This window comes from Podarcis liolepis, assembly GCF_965112155.1.
Source record: "Podarcis liolepis genome assembly, chromosome: 3".
Taxonomy (NCBI): domain Eukaryota; kingdom Metazoa; phylum Chordata; class Lepidosauria; order Squamata; family Lacertidae; genus Podarcis; species Podarcis liolepis.
In genome coordinates, this window is record NC_139557.1 from 3,905,454 (window position 1) to 3,928,898 (window position 23,445).

Consider the following 23,445-nt stretch of genomic DNA (forward strand, 5'->3'; position numbering starts at 1 on the left):
ATCTAAAGATTCTGACACTGTATTATTTATTGGAATGTCTCCATCAATTATAGACACTCCTAATATACGGTACATCTTTAATACATCACAGTCTACAGATGTTTTCATTCTCAGCTACCAGAGAGAAGTTTAATGACTGGATACTGACTCAAATATTAAAGTGCATCTTGAAAACAATGTCAGAATAGTCTTCTTGATGAAAAAGCAGCTCTGCATCTGGTGTGATGTTTTCTCAGCCAGGAGTACTTTTATGGAGAGCCTGGTCAGGAAATCCTTGATAATCCTTTGTATAGTTGCCCCCCTCCCCCTTTTTTCTAAGAGACTACAAAACAAGTAGTGTTTGGATCAGTCACTCTCAGAAAAACTGGAGGCACTTCTATACTGAAGGCATTGTGAATTTGAAGACAATGAAATAGCACATCACTCACAAGATGACCCAGCTTAAAGAGCAGATTTTAAAAAATCCCAAATCTGTGCTAGCTGGTACATCCTGTGTGAGGTCCTCTCCTCTCCAGAGGTTCCTGGTTTAGCATCGCTGGCAAAACGATGTGGCAATACACATCTTGAGACACATCATCATGGTGGCTTTGAGGGCAACCATCTGCAATATATATATATATATATATCCCACATGCTTATATACAATTCTGCCTTGGACTACTCTCTTAGCACTCTCTACCACTCCAAGCCATAACTGCTGATATTGGGGCTATCATGGGCTTGGCATCTTCCCAGGAGAGATTCCATTATGAGTCTTCAAAGGGGTACCTGTTTTTCAGGGTGCCTATTCTGTTCACTTTCAAAGCCATCCCTTTAGTGTATATATCCTGTGACTATGTGTATCAGTCTAAGAGAATGGGAAAGTATATATCAATGAAAACCCCTCCCTCCCTGCCCCCCCAATACGTGGTGGTTAAACACTAATTAGGAAGAAAATCCACATAACACTAGTGCATAAAAACAATCAGTAGAAGCTGGGATTCTACTTGATGCTGCTGAAGAGATTTTCCCTTGCTGCTGGAGGCTGCAGCAGTCTCTCTTTGTGTGAATCTCCACCACAAAGTGGTGAATGCTATTGGTAATATCTCCCACAGTTAACTGTATATTCCTGAAGGGAGGGGGGGGACAAAAATATCTCTAATAAGAGATGGCACATCAAGAAGGACATCTCAGATGAATCCAAAATTATCAGCATGATCCTGAGCTGAGAGGATTGCATGACTTGACCTACATCACTATTCACAGGTATGAGTGGAAGGAAGATCAATGTTGCTATGTCTCTTTGGTGAAGTGGACATAACGAAGCAAGTAGGATCTTTCTGAAAAGATTGTGGTAAGAGCAGTACATATTTAAAGTGAATATTCATATTCCAAAGTAAACTAAATATTGTCTGAATGAGTGGTTGCATTAAAAGCCATTGGTAGCTTGGGAAAGACAACCACACATTTGTTGATGAAATAAAAAAAACAATAGCAGGGAAAACTAGTTCTGCATTTCTCAACTTGTAGACACTTGTTTCCTGTGACTGAGACAACAATTCCCAGGAATGAGTAGAGCTCTTTCTCACATTTAGGTTAGTCTCCCAATAAAGATCTTGGGAAAGTTCCCAAAGGCAGGAAAGGATTCTGCTGAAAGAACAGTTTCCCTTGACAGTATAGATAAAAGATGCTGAAAGCCACATAAAAGACAAAATCATAGATAGGGTACACCTTGAGAAACCATTATTGTGGGCTGCAGAATAAATGAGTTCAAGATCATTAAAGGTTATGCATGGTCCAAGCCCAATGCTTATGCAGCTTATTTAAAAAGAGCTTAAATAACATCGCAGCAAGCAAAGTGACTTCAGCATATAATGATGGGAAATGAGGAGATCTGAGACAAACATAGAGCAGGGAAGGAGGTGTGTTAAAGTCTTTACCATTCCTACAGCACCTTGCATAGGAGCCAACTCCCAGAGGCTGAGGTCCCTTCAGCCCCCCCCCCCAGAAAATATTTGAGGGGGCCGCCCCTCCCAAGTTGAGGTGAATTCTCATTCAAACGGTGTGTGCGCACCACACCATGTGATCAATTATGCAGTATGGGGCTTACCTGCCTCCCCCAATATTTCATTCAAGTTGGCACTTGCCAAGGGACATGGCATATAGTTGAATTAGAGACTTTGCTTCCCTCTCTTGTATTTATGAAGGGAGTGGGAGTGAGGGTAGGTTTCATATCCCCAGTACAGTTTGCTCTTCAGCTAAGGATAGATGAAAGACAAATAAATTTCTTCTGTCTCTAAAGGCAGAGACAATGGATGGCTCAGAAGTGGTCCATGGAAGTCAGGACTGTGCAGATGTGTGGCTCCTGTGTAAAACAACAGCATTTGGTTCTCTGTTAGCCTCCAGTTTTGCTTGCTTAAGCCTGTCCGTGTTTGGTGGTCAGAAGTGCTATAAGGGTGCCTATCCCCCAAAGAAGAGAGAGGGAACCAACTTGTGGGCCCAAGGATGTTGAATTACAACTTACTGTTGGAATTACTTGGCGGACTGAGCACACAGCTTGGAAGCTGGCTGCTACTGAATAATTGTGGCAGGTGTGGCCTATGCTTCCACCATCACGTTCGGCCTGGGCTGAATGGAGTTGGTGTCCAACACCATCAAGAGAGCCACAGATTGCCCATCTCTCATCTAAACAGGAACCTTTCATCAAATAAGTCTGAACGGATGGTGGCTCCTTCCCAGCCTTCCTCCCACAAACAGTCCTTGATGTAGTAGGGCAGACATGTCCAAAGTCCATGGCAGTTTACTTATTGGGGTCAAATCCTAAAAAAAAAAAGCTCAACTACTTTGTTCAGCCCTCACGCATGTTCACTTCATCAACTTCATGAGATCTGGCCCTCTTTGAAAAAAGTTTGGGCACCCCTGACTTAGGGTGAAATTATGGTAGTGCCTGTGGATCATAAGATGAGTCAAAGAATCTCGACAGAGAGTGGTTGGGAGAAAGGAGGCAAAACTGATGGTGTGGAACAAGCTTCTCGAGCTGTCTCTGAGAACTGAATCAGCTCCTCTTGGTCACTGGCTACTCAAACGGAGGAGACCCCCAATATATTCCACAGACTTTCTAATTAAAATAGAGAGAAGGGAGGTGACCAATAGCTTAGGGTGGTTTCCGCAGCACCACACAGTAAAACCAGGCTTTGGCCTTCCGTGTTCTGACCCATTTCTTTCCATAATCCCGCAAACTGTCAAAGAAATCAAAAGTGCCACTGAAATCCTCCCTCACAGGCTAAAACTGAAAGAAGTATTCGAGAGAATAGGCTAGCTAAAAAACTAAACTACACCTTGGGAGTGTCCTTCAGTACACACTTACTTGCGAGGAATTCTCATTGATTCCAGTGGGACTTACTTCGGAGTAGACCTGCACCTGTTAACTGTAACGCATTCAATTATTGCGTCCCTAGGATGATAGTCTAGCATTGCTTTGCTTAGGACGGGATTGACATAGCAGGAAACAAGGCGTTTCCTTGCTTTTGAGAAGCAATCAGTCGGTTGCTTCACAGCTTTGACTCTGTTCATCAATATGGATTTGGCCAAGATTGTGGAGGAGAGGGTGTGTTTAATGGTTTGTTTCGAGAGCAACACAAATCGAGGGCGTAGGAAGGACTGTAACTCAGAGGTAACGCATCTTTGCGTGCAGAAGATCCCAGCCAGGTTCAACCCCCGACATTTCCGGGGTGTGTGTGTGTATGGAAAAGACCCTTCCGAGGCCCCGGAGGGCCGCTGCCTCTCCTTGTAGATGGAGCCACGGCTGAACTGGGCAGAAGGGAGCTTCTTAGTTCCATATTAAAAGAACTGGCAGGACAAATTCATCTGTTCTGACTGGCTGTTCTTTAAACGTTTTCGACAGTCCGGGCTGAAACCTTGGTCCTTGTTGTCGGTCTGATCCAGGATTTGGTAACCCCGCTAGTGTTTACGCGACGGTGGAGGAGTAGTGCCTTTTTTGTTGTTGTTGTGGAAAGGGAGGAGTTAAATCCTCTTCCCGAGGAGTCACTGCTTTGTCGAGGAAGTTGTTTCCATGCCTAGGAAACTGTCAGTCTCATTTCTGCACGCCTGTCTTGCCCTGTTTAGGCTGTAGAAAAGTGAAAACAGCTCTCCAGCCTAAACATGGACAAGTAAGATAAAACATGCAAACTTTGTCTCCATTTGGCTGTTTTCTTTGCCAGCATGGGAAAGGACGTCGCGCGTTTTCTCCACTCGCTTTTCCGGCGTCGAACTGACACTTTCTATGACGTTGAGGGGAAACAGTGATTAAGTGTCATATCACACCAGGTTGTCAGAACCCTTACCTACAGAGTTTCGTGACTGAATGTGAACTAGATCCTCAACTCTTAAGACCTTGCAGCAACCGACCAATTACTAACCTACGCTTGATTTCAAGAACATACGAAGAGCCTGCTGAATCAGGTCCATGGTTCATCTAGTCCAGCTTCCTGTCTCACACTGTCCAGTTCGATGCTGATGAGAAGCGCGCAGACAGGACCTGAGCGCAAGCGCCCTCTGCCCACCTGCGATTCCGGTATTCAGATGCATCGCCCTGCCCCTGGCAATGGAGGCAGAACAAAGCTATCACGGCTCGTAGCCGTTGGCCGCCCTCTCCTCCTCCCTGAATTTCCCTAATTCTCTTTCAAAGTCATCCAAGTTGGTGGCCATCACCAACTTGGATCTTATTTCCTATGGATCTCATCTCCAAGTAAGCGTACCTAGGTTCGCTTCCTGTCTATTTCCATCTTACTCTCAAGGCACTCACTTAGAAGTACGTCCAGTTGATGACAAGAAGAATCACACCTGAGGTGTGCAAAACTAAATTGCTTTTAAAGCAGCAGAACCTGAAATCCGTAGGGGTTACCTTCCAGGTGAGAGGGAAGTATGGAGAATCGGGCTGTAACGATGCTATCCTCCGCACATTCTCCTGGAAATCTAGTTTGACGTGGGTAAGGTTTCCACACAAACAAATCAAGTATTTAGTTGTCCGATGTTACACTTGAATAGATGCATTTGAGTGGAACCTAGCCATGAACAAGATTTCTCCTTTCTGTCTGTCTGTCTGTCTGTCTTTGTTCCACGCTTCCGACGTGCTCATCTACTCTTGCGAGCCAGAAGGACGATCCATGCTCTCTTAAACCAAAATAATACCCTTCGGCGTTATAGGTGCTCATAAACCAGAGTGGGGTGAATAATCGTGGTTATCCCAAGGGACTGGTGGCTCTTCTCGTCTGGTGGGCAAGCAGGATCCTTTAAAAGGAGGTGACTTGAGAGGAGTCCCTGCTCTTTCCTGAAGGCGCCTCCGCTTAGGAAGGGGGTGGACGGGAGCGTCTTAACCGGGGTAGGCTGATCACTGGACAAACTCAGTCTTTGCAGGGGAAAGATTTCGCTGATTTATGTACTGTCTCCCATTTCCTAATCTTTACCACCAAAGTTGCCCAGAGCCTGGGAAATGAAACATTAGAGATGTCAGTAATTAATGGAATTTCCAGTTTAAAATGTCAGGGTGTAATTTCTTTCTTTCTTTTTTTCTTTCTGCGAAGGAGTTTTAGAACCCCCCCCCCCCGCCCCACCCCATCCCGTTAAAGAGAAGGTTGGGGAGGCAACAAACAGTGTTTGCTGCTGACCCCTGTGCCGGTCTGGATAATCGCACTTTTCCATTTCAGACAATGCATTTCCATTCGAGTCGTGTGCCTTTGTCCATTTGGATAAAGAATAGAGGCTTGAATGACAGCTCCTGTTAGCCTGCATGAACAGATACCAATAAACACTCCCCAAACCTGGACCTTAAAAAAGAGCCACACGTCTGTTTGCCTGCGGCTTATTATTAAGACACCTTCGCGGTTTAAACACTTAAAAGCGAACCAAATTAAATGGCAATTAAAAGCGAGTTACACCCGCTTCTGTCTCCAAGGCTTGTAATTTAAGCTCGCCATCAGCAGAGAGGCACAGCAGCGGCAGGAAATGCCATTTGCCTCAGATCCTTCCTTGGAGCATTCGCCAGGCGCGCCCTGACGAGAGAGAATCTTCAGTTGCGGTTCCTCCGAGCAGAAAACGGGGCTTAGATGATTCTCCCGCAGAAAGCGGACGCGCCCCCAGAAATTAACTCCCGGGATGGTTGCAAATAAATACATGCACGTAGTTTTAAACTCGGCCATAATGCTAACTCGGCCATAATTAACTGTCTGAAAAATAAATCAGTTCGCACTTCAAATAGACACTTCCAAGTTGGGGCGGGAGGCTCCAAATCTTTCTCACCTTTTCGCTCACAAATCTCCAGGTTTTTAGCTCTCTTACCCCGTGTCATGTGTGGGTGCGGGGGCGCGCGGGGGTGTCTTCCTGCTCCCGGTATCGCCCTATATGTATATATATGTATTTATTTATATTATATATATCTCTCTCTCTAATGCACGGCAGCGACACTTAACCGCAGTGACACATTTCAGATAAGTTGTTTCTTTGAAATTCTGTTTCAAAACCCAGTGTGATTTCATCTAAGTTGCCCCATATCGAACAATCTGACTAAGGTGGGGGGGGGGGGCGTGGAGGTGGACTTCAATTCGATTTATTATTTTCTCTAAGAAATATAAATGCGCTGGTGTAATTCGGAGGACGGGGGAAATCCAGTTACATACATGCTAATCTTGTGTTTTGGTCAATATGGGGGGGGGGGGTGGATGGATAGCCACAGCCAGCAAGAAGAAACACTCACCAACTGAAAAAGGATGGTTTTAATTAATCTAGTTTGTTTTATGTATTAGCTCTAGTTCACCTCTATCATATGTTCCTAAAAAGGCCCCTTTCGAAAAGATTAGGTCCCACATTAGCCTGAGTAAAGTGGGGGGAAGCCTTCTAAAAGAGTGAAGGAAAAATGTATAAAAACGTTGAAAGAACCTACAGTTCCTTATTAGGCGAAGATACAATATTTATTCCTTGTCTCCTGGGATGAAGCTGCTCTATCTATTGTCCTCCCAGTTCTCAGTGCTGATGCTTAATTTTCAAAACTTCTATATTACCAAGGGACCTACGACATCAGCCAAAGAAATACCCTGCAAGTACAAAATCTGATCCGGGGAGCTGCTTTTGTGCAGAGGGAAAAATTGTTCCTACAGGTTTTTAAAAGGGTGCACGGTGGAAAAAAGCGGGAGACCTATGCAGACACGTTGCAAAGCCTCTTTGTGTTTAGATAGAAATACTCTCTATATGTATATATATTTTTCACGTCTGTGGGAAACAGGAGAGGACTGCAATTTTTTGATTTTTAAAAACTGTTCGTGGTTTGGTGGTTGCTTTGGTGTCTTTTCTTTCCTTTTAAATTTGGAGAAGGGATTTAATCAGAGCCTCTTTCGGAGAACCCAAAATGTCAACTACCTTTCCAGGACTCGTCCACGATGCGGAGGTATTTTGTGTGTGTCTGTGTGCGTGTGTGCGGGTGTGTGTGTGTGCGCGTGTGTGCGGATGTGTGTGCCTATGCATGCGTGTGTGTGTGTGTACGGTCGAGTGTGCCTGTGTGTGGTTGTTTCCATTTTTTTGTTAATCCACATTGGACCGTTACATTTAATTATAATCCGGCTTCAGAGAGAACTTCGAGAAGTAAAGGGCGAAAATTCGTTATGACATCTGTCGCCAGGAAAGGGGCAAACCCATTGCCGCATTCAAACGGTTGCCGGAAAGAAAGCAGGCTAATGGCCCCAATAATGCCGTGAAACGGAAGGTGGCAAATACTATTAATAATAGCCGGAGAGAGAGAAAAAGAGCGAGAGCGAGAGCGCGCAATGGGAATCCGGGGGCCAGCAAGCGATCGACTCCTACTCAGGTTGTCGGAAGGGGAAGGTTTTGGACCTAGATCTTTTACCAAGAAGGGTTAAAGGCATGTAGGGAGTCGAGCCACACCGAGAGAGACGCGGTGCCTGGTATCTATCGAGAGAGACCTATGTCTGCTGAGAGAGTTAGGACCGTAAGAGGAGGAGATCAGTCCTCTGCGCTTGAGACGGATATGGAGTTTTGCAGCGTTTGTGTTGGGTAACTTTGGGTTACCTCCGCAAGCAGCCATCACAGTGAAGTAGCAGCTTTCTTTCCCAAGCTGTGTGGACGCCTCGCTTTCCTACGTAGGGGTCTCTCTCTCGCTCCCTCTTTAAACCTCTAGTGCAGACTTGCAGGGCACCAGCCCAAGGTGTATGGGGTTGCCGGCGCTAACTCTAGAGGAGCTTTGGCTAGGGTTGCGGGGGGGGGGTAGCTAGGCGGGACAGGGTGCTGTTGGAGCCCCGCTCTTTTCCGATGACCAGCCTGCAGTATTTGGGTTACCTTTTCCCTTCTTCCTTTCAGATACGTCATGATGGATCAAACAGCTACCGTTTGATGCAGCTGGGATGCCTGGAGTCTGTGGCCAACTCCACCGTCGCCTACTCCTCCACGTCGCCCCTCACTTACTCCACCACCGGTACTGAGTTCGCCTCCCCCTACTTCTCCACCAACCACCAGTACACCCCCCTGCACCACCAGTCCTTCCACTACGAGTTCCAACACAGCCACCCGGCCGTCAACCCCGACGCCTACTCCTTGAACTCGCTCCACCACTCGCAACAGTACTACCAGCAGATCCACCATGGAGAACCCACCGACTTTATCAACCTGCACAACGCCCGGGCGCTCAAGTCCTCCTGCCTGGACGAGCAGAGGAGGGAGCTGGGCTGCCTAGACGCTTACCGTCGCCACGACCTGTCTCTTATGAGCCATGGCTCCCAGTATGGGATGCACCCCGATCAAAGACTCCTGCCAGGACCAAGCCTTGGGCTGGCCGCCTCGGGAGCGGACGACCTGCAGGTAAATCACACGTCGCCTTCCCGCCGCCGCCCGGCTCCTGCTCCCACCCCTGGCCCGCACTCGCCTGCCACCCACCCGGCCCCCCGGCTGTCGAGAGAGAGCTCGGCGACCTTCTGGTCAGGAGAGAAAGTGCTACGCGGGCGGAGGAGCCTCTCACCTGCGAGCTGCCTGCGGCCGAGGGCGGGCGGGGACATTAGCTAATCCAGATTAGACAGGCAGAAATCAAAGGTCTCCCCCCTAAAGACAATCGCATCCCTCCAAACACCCCCCCCCCACTCCGCTCTGCAAAATTAAAACTAAACCAGACAGGCAGAAATATCTCTGAAAGAGAACTGCACAAGAGCAGTAGCTCATGGAAGGCGACTGCGGGTCCTACCTATGGCAGTGAGGGAGCCAGCAGAAGCATTAAAAACTAGCTGCAAAATATTGAAATAGATCTGCAAATCCATCCATTCGTTAACCCAATCATCCGCCCCCCCCCCGTGTTCACATACGCATGCACATCTCTTCCCTAAATTTCTCTCCCTCTCCAACGCAAACACCTGTTTTTCTCTTCCTCTCCAACATACTCATCTGTTTATTTCTGTTGTACCTCTCTTTCGCTGACTGACACACACAGATCTCTAGTTTTACAAAATTCGAAAGTTTCCTAGTCAAGAAGCTATCAGCATCAAGTGAAGGTGTGTTTTGATGGAATTAACTACTTTTAATAATAGTTACAATGTATTATAATAACTAACTATAGTTATAATAACTAATACATAGTTATAACGTTACTGTAAAAGAGAGAGAACGTGAAATTTTATCAAACCTATTAGGAAGGAGTGCAGTTTCACGCAATGAAGTGGGTTCTATTTACTTACAGAGAGTAAATTCTAAGTTGCTTTTATTGTCCTTTCTTCTCCCCTCAAACCCCGCCCCAGATTTCTTATCAGAAAAAAATATATATTTTCCTCTCTGAGGATAAAGAAAATGTTTGTATGTGTACCATATAAAAGGAAGGCCTCCCACACACATATTTTGGAATTTGCACAAGAATAAAATCATTTGGGGCCATGAAGAACAGTTCCCTAAAACCTGACTTTCTGCATTGAAATTCACTCAATCATTTTCCACGCTTCTGTCTCTACCCGCCCCCTCCCCATTTTCAACAGGGCTTCCCTTATGTTCCTCCTCATCACTCCTTCTCCCAAATCTGCCATTCACTATTTCGCTTCACTAAGACCTATTTACTCTCCTTTTTTTATATAACCACGTCTGCTGCTGATTTTTTTAGCTGTACATTTTTTTTTCTATGCGGAGCACAAAGCCTTGTATTTTTTTTCAAAAGGAGGGATTAGAGACGTTTGCAAGGCAGCGCACAATGCCTAAATCCTGTGCAAAAAAGCACCATAGTTTATCCAATTTTCGACTTAGTGCCATTCAACTGGTCACTTATGCAATGTCATCCGACCAAACAACGCGCTTCCCTTCCAACCTCCTTTTGCCGAGACTGAGATGGCAGGTTCATGCTTAGGAATCATTTTAACGATTTTAAAAAAAAAACATTTTTTGTCTTAAATTTAAATAGTGGAGAGAATAACACGAGGTCGTCTTTCCTTCTTTCTGTTTTGTGGGAGGGGGGGCGGCGGGGAAGCGCTACCAAAAAAAAATGCCATAAAAATCAAATTTAACAAAACCCTGTTTTGGTTTTGAGTTATGCATGATGCATAATGTCTGTTATACTCATTATACATGGATGCTATTTCCTTACATAGTCATCAGTTTCTTCACAGTTACAAATGTGGGGTTTCGAAAGTGGCGCGAGGGGGAGGCGGGGAACCACTATTTGTGAATTTGCACTGATTTTTGTAGCTTTTTCTTTTCGACGCTTGAAAAGAAGCTTGTTGATTTCAGCTTCTTATGTTTTATAGGGGAGGTGTTTTTTTTTGGTGACAAAATGGGTTGCTGCTCGACCAAGGTTGGCGGAAGAACTCCAACTCGTAGCCAGTCTTTCCCTTTTCTTTTTCACCTCCGCCCCCGCCCGCTTTCCACTTTCTTCATCAACATATGCCTCATTTCTAATGCAACAAATGTAAATATACTTTCCCCTGCTCAGAATGTTAAGTGAAAGTCCAATAGTTTGGAAGGCTGTTTAAGCCAGCCTAACAGATGCAAGGAGTCTTGGAGCCGGAATGGGCATCTTTGAGACCCCTAAAAAGATTTTCCATGGGCAACAAAGGAAACTGTCACACCTTTTCCCATCACCGCTTTAATTTATGCTCAGTCGCCTAGTTTTCCCCCATATTGATTTCATAATCACTTTAAGGCAGAACACTAAAACTCAAAAGAGGCCTTGAAAGGGGTTTTCTAGGCCAGCGTCAATATGCCGAAAAACGGTGCGGGGGGGCATGGGGAAGAGAGAGACGGGACTGTAAAGGTTGTTTTTGTAAAGTGGGCTTTTTATTATTATGCACCGACTCTTTCTCCGCATGTACTTAACTCTTCACGGGCTGTTGGGTAGGTTAACACCCTTAAGAGGCCTCTTTCATGTCCAATACCTCGTTTGTTTGTAAAGGAAAATGCATCTTTTAACACATTGCCACTGGACAAAAGGACTGAGAGGTTGCGTGGAAGAAATGTACACACACATAGACAGAAAAAAGGGGGGATTTCTTCTCGATAGAATTCGTATCCCAACATAAAGCGAAACCAGAGTATATGGAACTCAGTTTGTAAAGGGTTTTGACCAGAGCATGTTGAAATCCCACTGAAGTTGATAGCAAAATTCTCAGTCGTTGGAATGGACCATTACAACGTAGTCTAGAATTTAGCCCAGTCGAGAAATCGAGAAACACGCGATTGTTCCCCTTCTGTCGCCGTTCTTTATAACTCCCATTTCTAAGTCTGGCTTTTACCAGTCTCTGCAAACTGGTCCTAGTTGTGTGACATGTGAATGCTACGTTCACTTAACACGTTAGACATGGACCTTGAAAGGGGTATATATGTTCCACAGGTACGCTGCCACTTTCTTTTAAAATTGTTCTTTTTCCTCCTCCAAAACATCCCTTCAAAAACTTTCCATACTGACTCTCTTCCTCTTTCCTGCCAATCAATCATTCAGACAAAAGATCATATCTGAGAACAGAGTTTGTTTGTTCTGGGAAGAAGCTGTGCTATTCTATGGTTTTTGAAATATTTCGTAGGAGATATATTCTTTGAGTTGCAATCTGAACACAGTCACTTTTAAAACGCATCACGTTCGATGCATCCAGCCATGCAATTTATCTGTACGGATCTTTATCTGATTTTATTTTATTCTCTTCATTCAAGGGCTCAGTGGAGACCCAGTGTGGGCTAGTGTTGAACGGCCAAGGTGGGGTGATAAGGAGAGGTAAGCAAGTTGCGAGTCCTACATTTTTACTTATTATTTTAACAACAGAAAGCCTTAAAATTGTGTAATAACCACTAGGGCCAACTTCCAAACAAATAGCGGAGTTTGTGACCGGGTTCTGGGTGCCTTTTATATCCATGTAATTGCCCCCACCCCAATAGAAACAGAAGAGGCCTTAAGGAAACGTTGCCATCATATTTAGTGTGCAGCTCTAGGAAATGAAAGACGACCCCCGCCCCACTCCGCTATGCTTTCTACTTGGGATGATCTTGCGATGCTGTTTTTGCCACCTGCGTTTCCCATTTCATTTTGTGTGCGCGCGTGTATTTTGTAAACTTTTCAACTCAGTATGCTGCTGGTACTATTTACGTACGGGGGGGGGGCAAGTAGGGCTTCAATGGCAATTTGCGATGGAAGTTTTAAAACCGAAGCGTAGCTTTTGTAAAAATCAGGATGTGGTCTTCTAGCCTACTCTGTATCAGAAACCCGAATTACTGGCTTTTGCAGAGCGGGGAGTAGCACCAGCCATAAGCTCACATTTCGATCCTACGGCAACCGGTGAATTCAACGAGGCTTATTCCTGAGTAGACATGTATAGGAGTGCACTGAAAATGCACTGGGTGAATGAAAGGGGGTGGGGTGGGTCAGTTCATTAACTTGTGTGAATCGCAAGTATTTTAGGCAGAAGGCTCTATAGTGAGGCCAATATGTTACCGGTCTGATCAGAATGAAGGATAATAAAAATGTCAGAGAACAGAATTTATTCAAAGATTACATCTGAAAACGGGGGAAAACATTTTCCCCCGAAATGTGAACAAATTAATGAAGGGAGGAAGTTAAATGGGGTTTTCCCCATATATCACCGATGACAGGGAGACAAGATGAAACTATTGAAACCATCCTGTGCTAAAGCTGAGCGCTTCCTAGCCCGTTTGGGCCACGTGTGTAATATAGGCTGATTCCAACAGGATTGCTTCAACTATAATTTACGGTTCTGTTTTCCAGATAGTTTTATTTATTTTATTTGTTGACATTTGGAGGAAGGGTAAACCAAAATGAGCAAGGGGAAATTTTCTTCCGTCTTGGTTAAAGTTACTGAAATAGTAATAAGGTCATAGCAACTTATTTGAAGCATAAAACTATGGAAAGAGCGCACAGCAACACGCTAGTGGTGAAATGTCTTTTGAATCCTGTCGGACTGCAGATATTCTAAAGATGCGGGTAAGGAGGCGGTGGCAGGGATACTTCTGGTGCTGAAATGGACAGCTCCTTGGCGGTGAGTTTTCCTAACAGCGAGGAAGCTTGACCGTTGAGCGCCGGTGGCTACTTTATAACAGTCCGACTCCAAAACCCGTCTGAATGTTGAGGGTTACAATTCTTCTAGGAACTGGGGATCTGTGAAAGCCACGTCATTTTCTTCTAAACAAACGGATGGATTCTTTTTATATTATTGTTAACATTTTGATCAAGGTCTGCAGAAACGTAAACTGTAATATCAACCATAAATGGCCCCAAATCTATTTCTTTCCGTTTCAATGGGTTGTAAATCGGTTGTTTTCCCTCACTCTTTACACAAGGCTGTACCTTCTGATTTTTAGAATCGTCTTAATGTGCGGTATTATTGTGTGGTTTGAGAAATATAAATAGAGCTAGGGGTGACACTTTTTTTTTTTTAAGTTACATTTGTTGCTTGTATACTGGAAAAAGAGCAAGGGTCTATTTCTCTGGAGTAATCCATATGGAATGTTTTGACAATATGTTATGCATTCTCATTCAATCATCTCCACCTTCCTTAGCGCCAGAGGCGGGGAGAGGAGTTGCATGTTAGTTTCTTGTATTTTGGTTCATATTCATTATAAGCAAGTGCGCTTGCTTCTTCGGGCTGGATCCTGAGGGGGAGAAACCGGCAAATGCTGAATCCCCATCAACTGAGGTGCTGTGTCTGTAACTGCTTGACTGGACTCTAATCTCCCATCTGAAGGAGGTTTTTCCTCTCGAGTCCTTCTTATCGAGTTGATGCTGTCTCCAGCTCTCTCCTGGCAAGGAGCTTCCAATTACCTGAGCGACTGATTGTAGTTAAGCAAGGCTGCTCTCTCCCTCCTTACCGTTCCGTTTTTCAAAAGGCGACCGAGTCATTCAAGGATTTAAAGGCTGATGGTAAAATCCAGCATGAAAATGCAAGGAGGCTGTTTCTCTACTCAAGAGCTGAATGGCTCCGACACCTTGAGCCCCCATCCCCCGCCCTCCGTGCAACGCCTCTTGTGAAATCCGGGACAAATATCAAAGGCGAACCTATACGTTTCAAATGAGTCCTCGAAATACATAATAAATATTTTGTCAAGTGAGTCTTAGGGAAAAAGTGTTAGCAGTCATCAAGGCACGCGGATCCCGAGCGCTGTGGAACCTTCCGCATAAATCAGCGGGGGCCCTTCTTTTCTCTCTCTCGCTGCATCGATGCAAATATATGAAGCCGGGCTCCCCTCATATTTTAAGCGCTTGGTGTCTTTATCTGAGGGGGGGGGGGAAGCGGCTTTAAGAAGAGAGGGAGGGAATTCGAGGTGGGGGGGAGAGAAAATATGTCACTTTGGGAAGAAGCAGGAGGAAAGAGGAAGGAAAATCTAACTCCATCAAGACATTAAAAAACCCCTTTAATTTCAATATAGAGGAAAATGATCGAGTTGAAAGGACGACTCCAAAATACTAATACTGTTTACTAAACAGGTGAGGAAAACTGGTAAGGACTATAGAAGGTATAGAACAGAAAGAAAGTGGGGAAATCCATGTACATTTCAAACCGGGCCTTCTGGCCCTACAGCCAAGATTTCCCAATGGTTCTTCGGAAACTAACCAAGTGCCCCTACTCCCCGCCCCGCTTCCAACAAAGTCCTCGGCCCCGTCTGCTCAAAATGCAGCCTCTTGCCTGCTTCCTCCTCCTCCTCCGACTAGGCCTGTCCCAGCTGAGACATTGGAGGTGCCCTGATGTAGAGTGTTTGCTTTTTAATGAGACCCGGGCAGGAAGGGGCCTTTTCTTTTGTGTGGGTTTGGGCGGTGGCGGTGAGGGGGGCGGGAGGAGGTCGGGGCTGAAGGACTGAGGTGTTGGCGAGCTAATTACCAGCCAGAGCCAATATTTGCCCCCGATTCGGTGGCCGAGCTCCCACCGCTATCACTTCCAGTTAATGGTGTGCAGGATTTCGCCCGGAGCTCCGCTCCTCGCACCATCACAACCAATAATCTTTACTTTACCTACTGCGAGCGTATCGATAGCTTCTCTAGCCGCAGGCGCCTGCTTTGATATGGTAATCTTTCTGAGAGCCCAAATTCTGCGGAGATCATATTAATGTTGTACATACAGACGAGTGAAGCTTTGCCTTAAAAGTTGAATATTCAGATCGGCCCTTTCAAAAGAAATCTCTCCCGAAGATGCAAACCTTCTATTTACAAGAGTCGTCTGCAATTTTTAATCATTGCTGAGGATGGCGGCAAAAAGAAACATCTTTTTCACTCCCCGCCGCCACGCCCAGTTTTCCTCCCCTCTTTTTTTATAGTTCCTTAGAAATCAGTTTTCTGTTTTAGGAATTCCTCTCTAAACGACAATTATCAGCCTGGAACCTGCTTTTTTTTCTTTTTTAAGAGTCTCGTATGTTTTGCTTGCCTGCCTTGGAACGAGTAAATAAGAGGGATAGACTCGTGGCTTCTGCACTAAATATTTTGGAGTCCTTTAAAAAAAAAGACAACAAGGTGACACTTGGCCCTCCTGTGTCGTTTTATGAAATGGCAAACTCAAAAAAAAAAAAAAAAAGGAGAAAGGGGGGGGGGCGGCTCTTGTTTCGCTTTGTGATCATCCATCTTTCCCTGCCCCAGGCTAATTTCAGAAGCTTAAATACTGCTATCGCCTCTGGGCCATGAAGAGAAAAAGAAGGCCCGGGCTATCGGCACACTCTCTTTCTCGATTGCCCTTGGCAACGTAAAATACAAACTACTTTGAATCAAAACATTTTTGGGGAATTAATATGATCTGAACTCTTCCCGTTTTAAGAGATCTTGAGTTTGTCAAATCGCTTAGAGGTGACTGACATGAGAAGGCTGAGGCATTAATGCGAAGCTAGAAACATTGTCAGATCTTATTTGATTAAAAAAAAATAAAAAATAGAAAGGCTCTTAAAAGTCTGAGCATCAGTCACCAAAAAACCAGCCTAACCAATAGAGAGCCGGGATAGACGTCCCCCTTCTCTGCCTTCTGCCTTTTATGTGTTTACTTAAGGCGCTGCCTATCCCTTGCAATCCGGGGTTTGATCGCGGTCCTTTGATCTGCAATTTTAATTTGAGGCACTTAATGATGAAACTGCAGCCTAATGACTCATTCATTGGATGCGGGGGGAGAGGGGTGGAGAGAGTTTTTATTAAGGGGTGGAGTGAAGCTCTAGGGGGCAAATATCCAAGACCAAACAATCTCTTTCTTTCTTTTTAAGGATAGCTCCAAGTTTTGCATTTATGGTACATTCTGGCAGAATATATCAGGACGCATATGTCGTGTTAGAAAAGACCCTGTTCATACTGGGTGTAGAGAATAGGGAATTAGGCAGAGAAACCAGATGGGACAGACGAGCCACCGTTTGTTTTACTGTAAACGCCTAAACAGAAGGTAAAACCTAAAGGGACTTTGTTAGCATATCTCGCAGAATATTCTCCATATCGGCGCGGGGAAAGATAAGACCAGTCTATCATATCCATACGGCTATTCTGTGAAAGAATTACATATAGGATTCAATCCTACGCGACCCTTTTGCATTTCCTTGGCAGTAGGGCTCACTCCCAAGCTGATATCCAGAAGAAGATCGGACTTCGTTAAATTAATTTCAACAACAAAACATGTGCTAAACTATTTTATTCGAATTAGTGGCTTAAAATGCTTGGCTCCGGCTGGTTTGTGACTTTAGCACCACAGCGTTTTTCTCGAGTACTCTCAAAACCATTGCCCACATTTCGCTCAGCAATCGTTTCACAACAAACCTGTGAGGCGGGTCAGCGTTACTACGTCCCATACCTAAACTGGAAGGAATGCCTGAACCACCAGGTTGCCTAAACCAGGCATGTCCAAAGTCGGTTTGGGGGACCTAATCCGGCCGCCGGTCGGTTTAATTCGGCCCCCACAGGCAGTTCCCCCTTTGTGGTTCTAAAAAAAGGTCAACAACTTTGGCCGGCCCTCATGCATGTTCGTTTCATCAAATCTGGCCCTCTTTGAAAAACGTTTGGACACCCCTGGCCTAAACCACCGGGCAAGGTTAGGGCTGAGGTGAGGTTGAGCGGATCGTAGGCATATTTACTGGGAAATAAATCCAGCTAATCCGATCCCTCTTCCTAGGGCGAAAGCAGGGGTGCCAACTTAAACAAACTATTGGGGGGCTGGTAAGCCCCCCAATAATCAATCACAAGACGCGCTATTTGAATGGCAATGCCCATTAATTTTTTGGAAGGGGGATGGCCCCATCCAATATTTTATTGGAGGTGGCCGAAGCTTCCTGGGCCCCAGATGTTGGGCGCAAGGCGTCCAACGCGCAAGGCGTCCAACGCGAGAGTCCTACACCCACATTCTGTTATCTATTTTTGCTTCACTATAGCTGTTCTGTTGAATTCTATTTGACCATTGTTTTTAATGTGGGAGTGGGTTTAAAACATGTGTACACATTTTACAACAGTACATATTCCAGCAGAAACATGTCCAAGAGGTTAATCTTTTTGAAAGGATGTTCTCTGTTAGACCTGATCCACCACAGGCCTCTTCTGTCTCATAGTCTTCTCCCCGAGTCCTTCTCTCTTCTCGACTCCAAGTTACGCCTAGCTCTAGTCCTCAACCACTTTTCTTTCCATCTTTAAATATTGACGTAAAAACAAATAATATGAATTTCTGTTCCCTCCATTTCAAACCCCTAAAACCCTTAGTAAGGAAGCCCCACGGACGCTTTCCCCAAGCCGGCGTGGAGTCTCTGCGGAATGCAGGGCACAACCGGGAACCCTGTTTTACGGGGGTGGGTGGGATGGGGTTGGCTTTTACAGATCAAAATCCAGGGGTTTCAGTGTCTCCTAAATCCATGATCGGTCAGAGAAGAGGAGGACCCAGGACAAAGGTGTGTTTAAACACTTAGAATTTGCCTAAAGACCACCAGAAGCATCACACACGCATCTCAGAAAGAGGCGGTCTACAACAGAAATTTGAGAGTGTGGCTTGTCTCCTGTTTGTCAAGATCAGGATACAAGATATTGTTTCCTGATCTCCCCACCTCGGCCAGTCTGGGCCATCTTTTAAATGGTAAAACGTTAGTTCCTGGAACCATTGTCCCAAGACCTCCCCTATTCATTCACAAAATATTCTCTTTTCACTAGATTTGTAAGCGAAAAGAACTACTGGGAGAGGTTTCTTCCAATATATTTCCTTCTGCGGAGGAAATCTATGGGTCATTAAGAGTCCAGATGGCTTTTGGATTTCTTTCCTGTACTATTTCAGACATGTGGGGTTTTTTATCATGTGTGTTTACCTTGTGCACTTATGAAGATTCATTATATTTGTGACACCTTAGAATTATTATAACACCTCCGACACCCACCACCACCCGTTGCGCATCCGCGGAGTTTAGGCGCGCGTAACTGTGCTGAGTTAGTGTCCCGGTCTCGGAGAAAGCAACCTGAGAAGACCGGGCGAGGCTGGCTTGCTTCGCCAGCCGTTCTCTGTCGGCCCCCTTAGATTCCAATTCCCTCCCCACTCTTTAGCTCTTATCTGGCCAAATCTTGATAATCCCATAATACGTATAATTTGCCCTTAATGTATTGTCATTAACGCTGCTGTCTCTTTTCTCTCTCTTTTTTTTTCCAGGAAGCAAATTGAGTCCCATTTAAAAGCCCTAATGCGCTTGTTTAATTAATAGTTCCAGCCGAGCTGGTTTCAACTGGAGTCACAACAATAAAAAGAGAGGAAGGGGGGCAGGAAAGGAGAGGCGTGAGGCGGGGTGTGGGGAAAAGCCTGAATGGTTCATGAAGGAAGCCGCAAGAAATGCGCCCAGGCAAAAGAGGGAGCGGCTGGAATAAGCGCGGCTGGGTTTTAAGAGGGTACAGCTTGCGGGGGCGGGGGGAGGGTTGCTTGGCTTGGCTGAAAGATTAGCAGCCGAGTATCTCAACAGTTGCCTGGGCTTGGGACTCGCGGGTCACGGGAGCGTCTTGGGAAATCCCGCCCCAAACGAGGGAGAACTGTATTAGGATTTCAAGTCATTTCCCCCATTCACTTCCATGGCTGTGCTCAAGCGTTCGGAAGGCCCTTCCGTTCAGAAGTACGTCGCAGCAATCCCTTTGCGTTGCTCGCCATGGAAGCACAGCCCGATCCTTTGCATGCCTTCCTTGAAGAAAGCGCCGCTGTGTTTTGGGGGATTGTTCCCAAATGCTGGCAGCCTGAGTTGAATCGGTCTTCTCTTGGGTTGGGCTCACGGTTGGCTCCAATAAGCGCCTTCCCAAGCAGGGATGTAAACCCGCCTCATCCCAAACTTTTAGATGTAACAGGTTGGGTGGGCTGTGTTGCTTTCTCTGGCCAAGTAAGAATAGGCTGCAGTCTCCAACGCAATTTCTACAAGTCCCGCTGCATGAGGAAAATCCAGAGGAAATTGGGCGTGCTAAATCCTACTTACCTAGGGAGATGAAATACACAGACAAGCATCAAAGTTTACTCCAAAGTAAACCTTGCTTACTGGAGATTCCTTCTTTCCCAACCCCCACCCCTTCATAGGCAAGGGGCTGTGGTTTCCCTAAGACTGAGGTGTAGGTAACTTTTTCAAGATTGCACCAATTGTGTGGAATGAAGGCCTTTGGAAATATGTGTTTATGACAGAGGTGTCACTTGGTTTCTACAAAACTAATGCAACTCATATCAATTCTGCAATGAGAGGTTATAAAGTGCTAGAGAATTATTGCAATCCAGCTGAAATACTGAGGCTATGCTAACTTTATTCTGGTCCTAAAGGTGGTGGAATTAAGGATGCTTCTTCACTCTATGTGCTGCTTCATGTTACATGGCAGCAAATAATGCAATTTATTTGGTCTTTGTCTTGTGGTGTGGAGACATGGCTGATCTCTCATGTGCTTGAATTAGAGGTGCTTCCAAAATAATCCTCCTCTGAATTTTCTTGGCATTCTGAATTGTGCAGGCTTCTTTCTGAGAGAATCAATGTATTCAGAATCCTCCATTCCTCCAATTTTTTGTTCCCAAATTTTCTATACAGTGCTGTGGGTCCATGATTTGCTTAAGTTCCTTCATGTCTTCACTCTGCACTCTGCCCTGCATTACCAATGCATGCATGCGTGTGTGTGTGTATTAATTAATTGCATTGATAGAATTGTACACACAGTTGTATTGATTTTCCTTTGTGCAATCTTTTACTAATGGAAAGGAGCAGGTTTGTGCACACCAGTGAAACATTGCACAAAAAGAATCTCGATACAATCATGGAACGACAACTTCATGGTTGCTTTTCTGCAATGTTTTCTACACAGGCATGTGTATACTGTGTTCATAAAGTAGATGGGGAAGACCATGACAGTGAACTGTAGAAACTGAAAGTGGAGGCAAATTGTGTGTTTTCCAGTCCCTGCAAAAGGTTTTTAAAATTCTCCTAGTTAAACTGGAATTTTGGAGGAGTGGCACTATCAAGGCAGAGAACAATAAGGGAATTGGATAGAGACACCCCCCCACACACATATCCTTAAGCTGAACTCACAGTTTTGTAAAAAAAGAAATAATGCACAGAATGGGAACTGCTCCTATGATTTCCACAGTCCTCTGCAGGGGGATAGATTTGGATGGTGGAATAGGCAGCATGATGTTTTCAGCCAGTTCTGCATGGAAGTTTAATCATAGATGAGTAGAATGCAAGGATATTGTGACAATGGAATGAGAAACAGAGGTTTTTTTAAACAACAACAACACTGTTTCAGGTGACAATTTTTCTACCATTCCTAACCCCCCAAATGCTTAAAAAAACAAAAACCCTTACCCTTGAAAATCCATATGAATTGATGGGCTATTTGTCCATCTAGCCCAGCACTGTCCATCCTGACAGGCATCTCAGATTGAAAGGTAGAAGCTGACATATGAAATGACCTCTGTCTGGGACCTGGACAACTGCTAGCTAGCTGGGCACACCTCCTAATTTGGTGCAAGGCACTTGCCACATTCCTGTGAGAATGTAGCCAGGGGGTGCTAGGTGGCAGCTGTCCCCCCCCCCCTCAAGTAAATAAATAGAAATACTTAACTAACTGACCAATTGCATCACAGATATCTCAGTTCTGCCTCATCCAATATAAAGCATGCCCCCCCCTAAAATTTAACCCTGGCTACGCCCATGTATTCCTGTTGTATTCTGTGGCACATTGTTTTCAATAGAACTTCCAAACAGCAGCCCAATCTTAACTAGCCTGGAACTTCCCCTTATTTCTGTGTTATTTCCCGTTATAGAGGGTGAAGCTTGTTTTCTGCTGCTCCAGAAGGCAGGAGCAGAGCCAGTGGAGTCAAGTTACAAGAAAGGAGATTCTGAGTAAACACTGGGAAGAACTCTCTGACAGTAAGAGTTGTTAGACCGTGGAATGGACTCCCTTAGGAGGTTATGGACTCTCTTTCTTTGGAGGTTTTTAAGTATCCATCTGTTATAGATGCTTTAGTTGAGATTCCTGCATTGCAGGGGGTTGGGCTAGATGACCCTCGGGGTCCCTTCCAACTCTACAATTCTATGATTCTATATCAGAGATACTTACAGCTCCTGGTAGGTGGAAAGTGTGCTTACAAAAAAAAAAATAATAATGTTGGCCAATATGTTTGTCATTCCAAGAAAGGTGTTGGTTTTTGAAGCCTATATAAAGTTTTGGGCACACCAAGAAAAGACCTCTTTATTGTGGCCCAGGTTAGCAGTTAATATGCAGTTTGCTGTACCAGGACATAAATACCGTATTTTTTGCACCATAACACTCACTTTTTTCCTCCTAGAAAGTAAGGGGAAATGTCTGTGCGTGTTATGGAGGGAATGCCTACTGGTGGCATGCCTACGGATTTTCCTCCTCTACAAACTATGTGCGTGTTATGGTCGGGTGCGTGTTATAGAGCGAAAAATACGGTACTTCCCAATGATACAACAAAGCAGGGCTGTAATGTTGGCACATGTTATGGTGATAATTTAGAATGTTGTTTGTATTCAAGGTCACCCAATCTCAAAAAGCATATTATAGTAAAGCAAAAGGCAACTGAATTGACCATAGCATTATCTTCGTTAGAAAGAAAAGATAAAGAGATTTATCTTTTTAGTTTAGAAGAAAAGGTTGTTCTTCCTTCACTCCCTCTGTACTATTCCTTATTACAGTGGTACCTCAGGTTACATACGCTTCAGGTTACATACGCTTCAGGTTACAGACTCCGCTAACCCAGAAATAGTGCTTCAGGTTAAGAACGTTGATTCAGGATGAACACAGAAATTGTGCTCCAGCGGCGCGGCAGCAGTGGGAGGTCCCATTAGCTAAAATGGTGCTTCAGGTTAAGAACAGTTTCAGATTAAGAACGGACCTCTGGAACGAATTAAGTACTTAACCCGAGGTACCACTGTATAAACAGCTCCATGATTCATGCCTCCTCCTCCGCTCACTGCACTGTGTCCCACCTTGTCCCAAAGAAGGGATCTATTTATTCCATCTTTTACTGTACTGCTGCTATCCAAGGATATGCAGGCTGGATGAACAGTGGTGGAACTTGGGGTCTCAAAATCAGCAGCACAACTGCAAAATGTGGTGCATCCCCTTCCTCTCACACTCCATTCTAAATCACAGTTGTGGCGCTTCCTGCATCACCCCCAAGGCTCCGTGCCCAGTGCTGCGGAATCAGCCGCACTCTCCTAAATCCACCTCTGCTCAGGAAGGGACCTCACACATCTGTGAGGGCTAGTCCCAAGTACATGTGCATAGGCTTGCAAGCAGGGCCATCTTTAGCATATGGGCCACCGGGGTGCAAAGATCTGTCCAGCATCCCCAAATTTAGTTTAGCCATCCCCCAAATTAGGGCTTTTTTAGGGAGGGGGGAAGCCAAAGTTATTGACCATTTTTAGGGGGGGGGTGAACTCAAAGTCTGGGAGTTTTTTGGGTGGCGGCAATCGCTCACCTATAACAACGACACAGCAAAAAACCCCTGTTTTTGTTTCCTGACTCGTCAGGGA

The 23,445-nt window shown here is 45.1% G+C and overlaps 1 protein-coding gene across 2 annotated transcripts in view; it reads left to right on the plus strand.

Annotated features, from left to right (window-relative positions):
* Positions 1 to 7,363: 7,363 nt before the first annotated feature.
* TFAP2D (transcription factor AP-2 delta) overlaps positions 7,364 to 23,445 on the plus strand; it is a 38,677-nt gene continuing 22,595 nt past the window's right edge. Inside the window, exons 1-3 of one of the 2 annotated variants that reach the window (XM_083495252.1) lie at positions 7,364 to 7,417; positions 8,344 to 8,841; positions 12,154 to 12,214. In XM_083495252.1, the coding sequence (XP_083351378.1) occupies positions 7,379 to 7,417; positions 8,344 to 8,841; positions 12,154 to 12,214 (598 nt within the window). In that variant the 5' untranslated portion in view covers positions 7,364 to 7,378. Of the gene's footprint in view, positions 7,418 to 8,279; positions 8,842 to 12,153; positions 12,215 to 23,445 lie in introns of those variants that run through there. The other variant, XM_083495251.1, reaches the window with a different exon arrangement.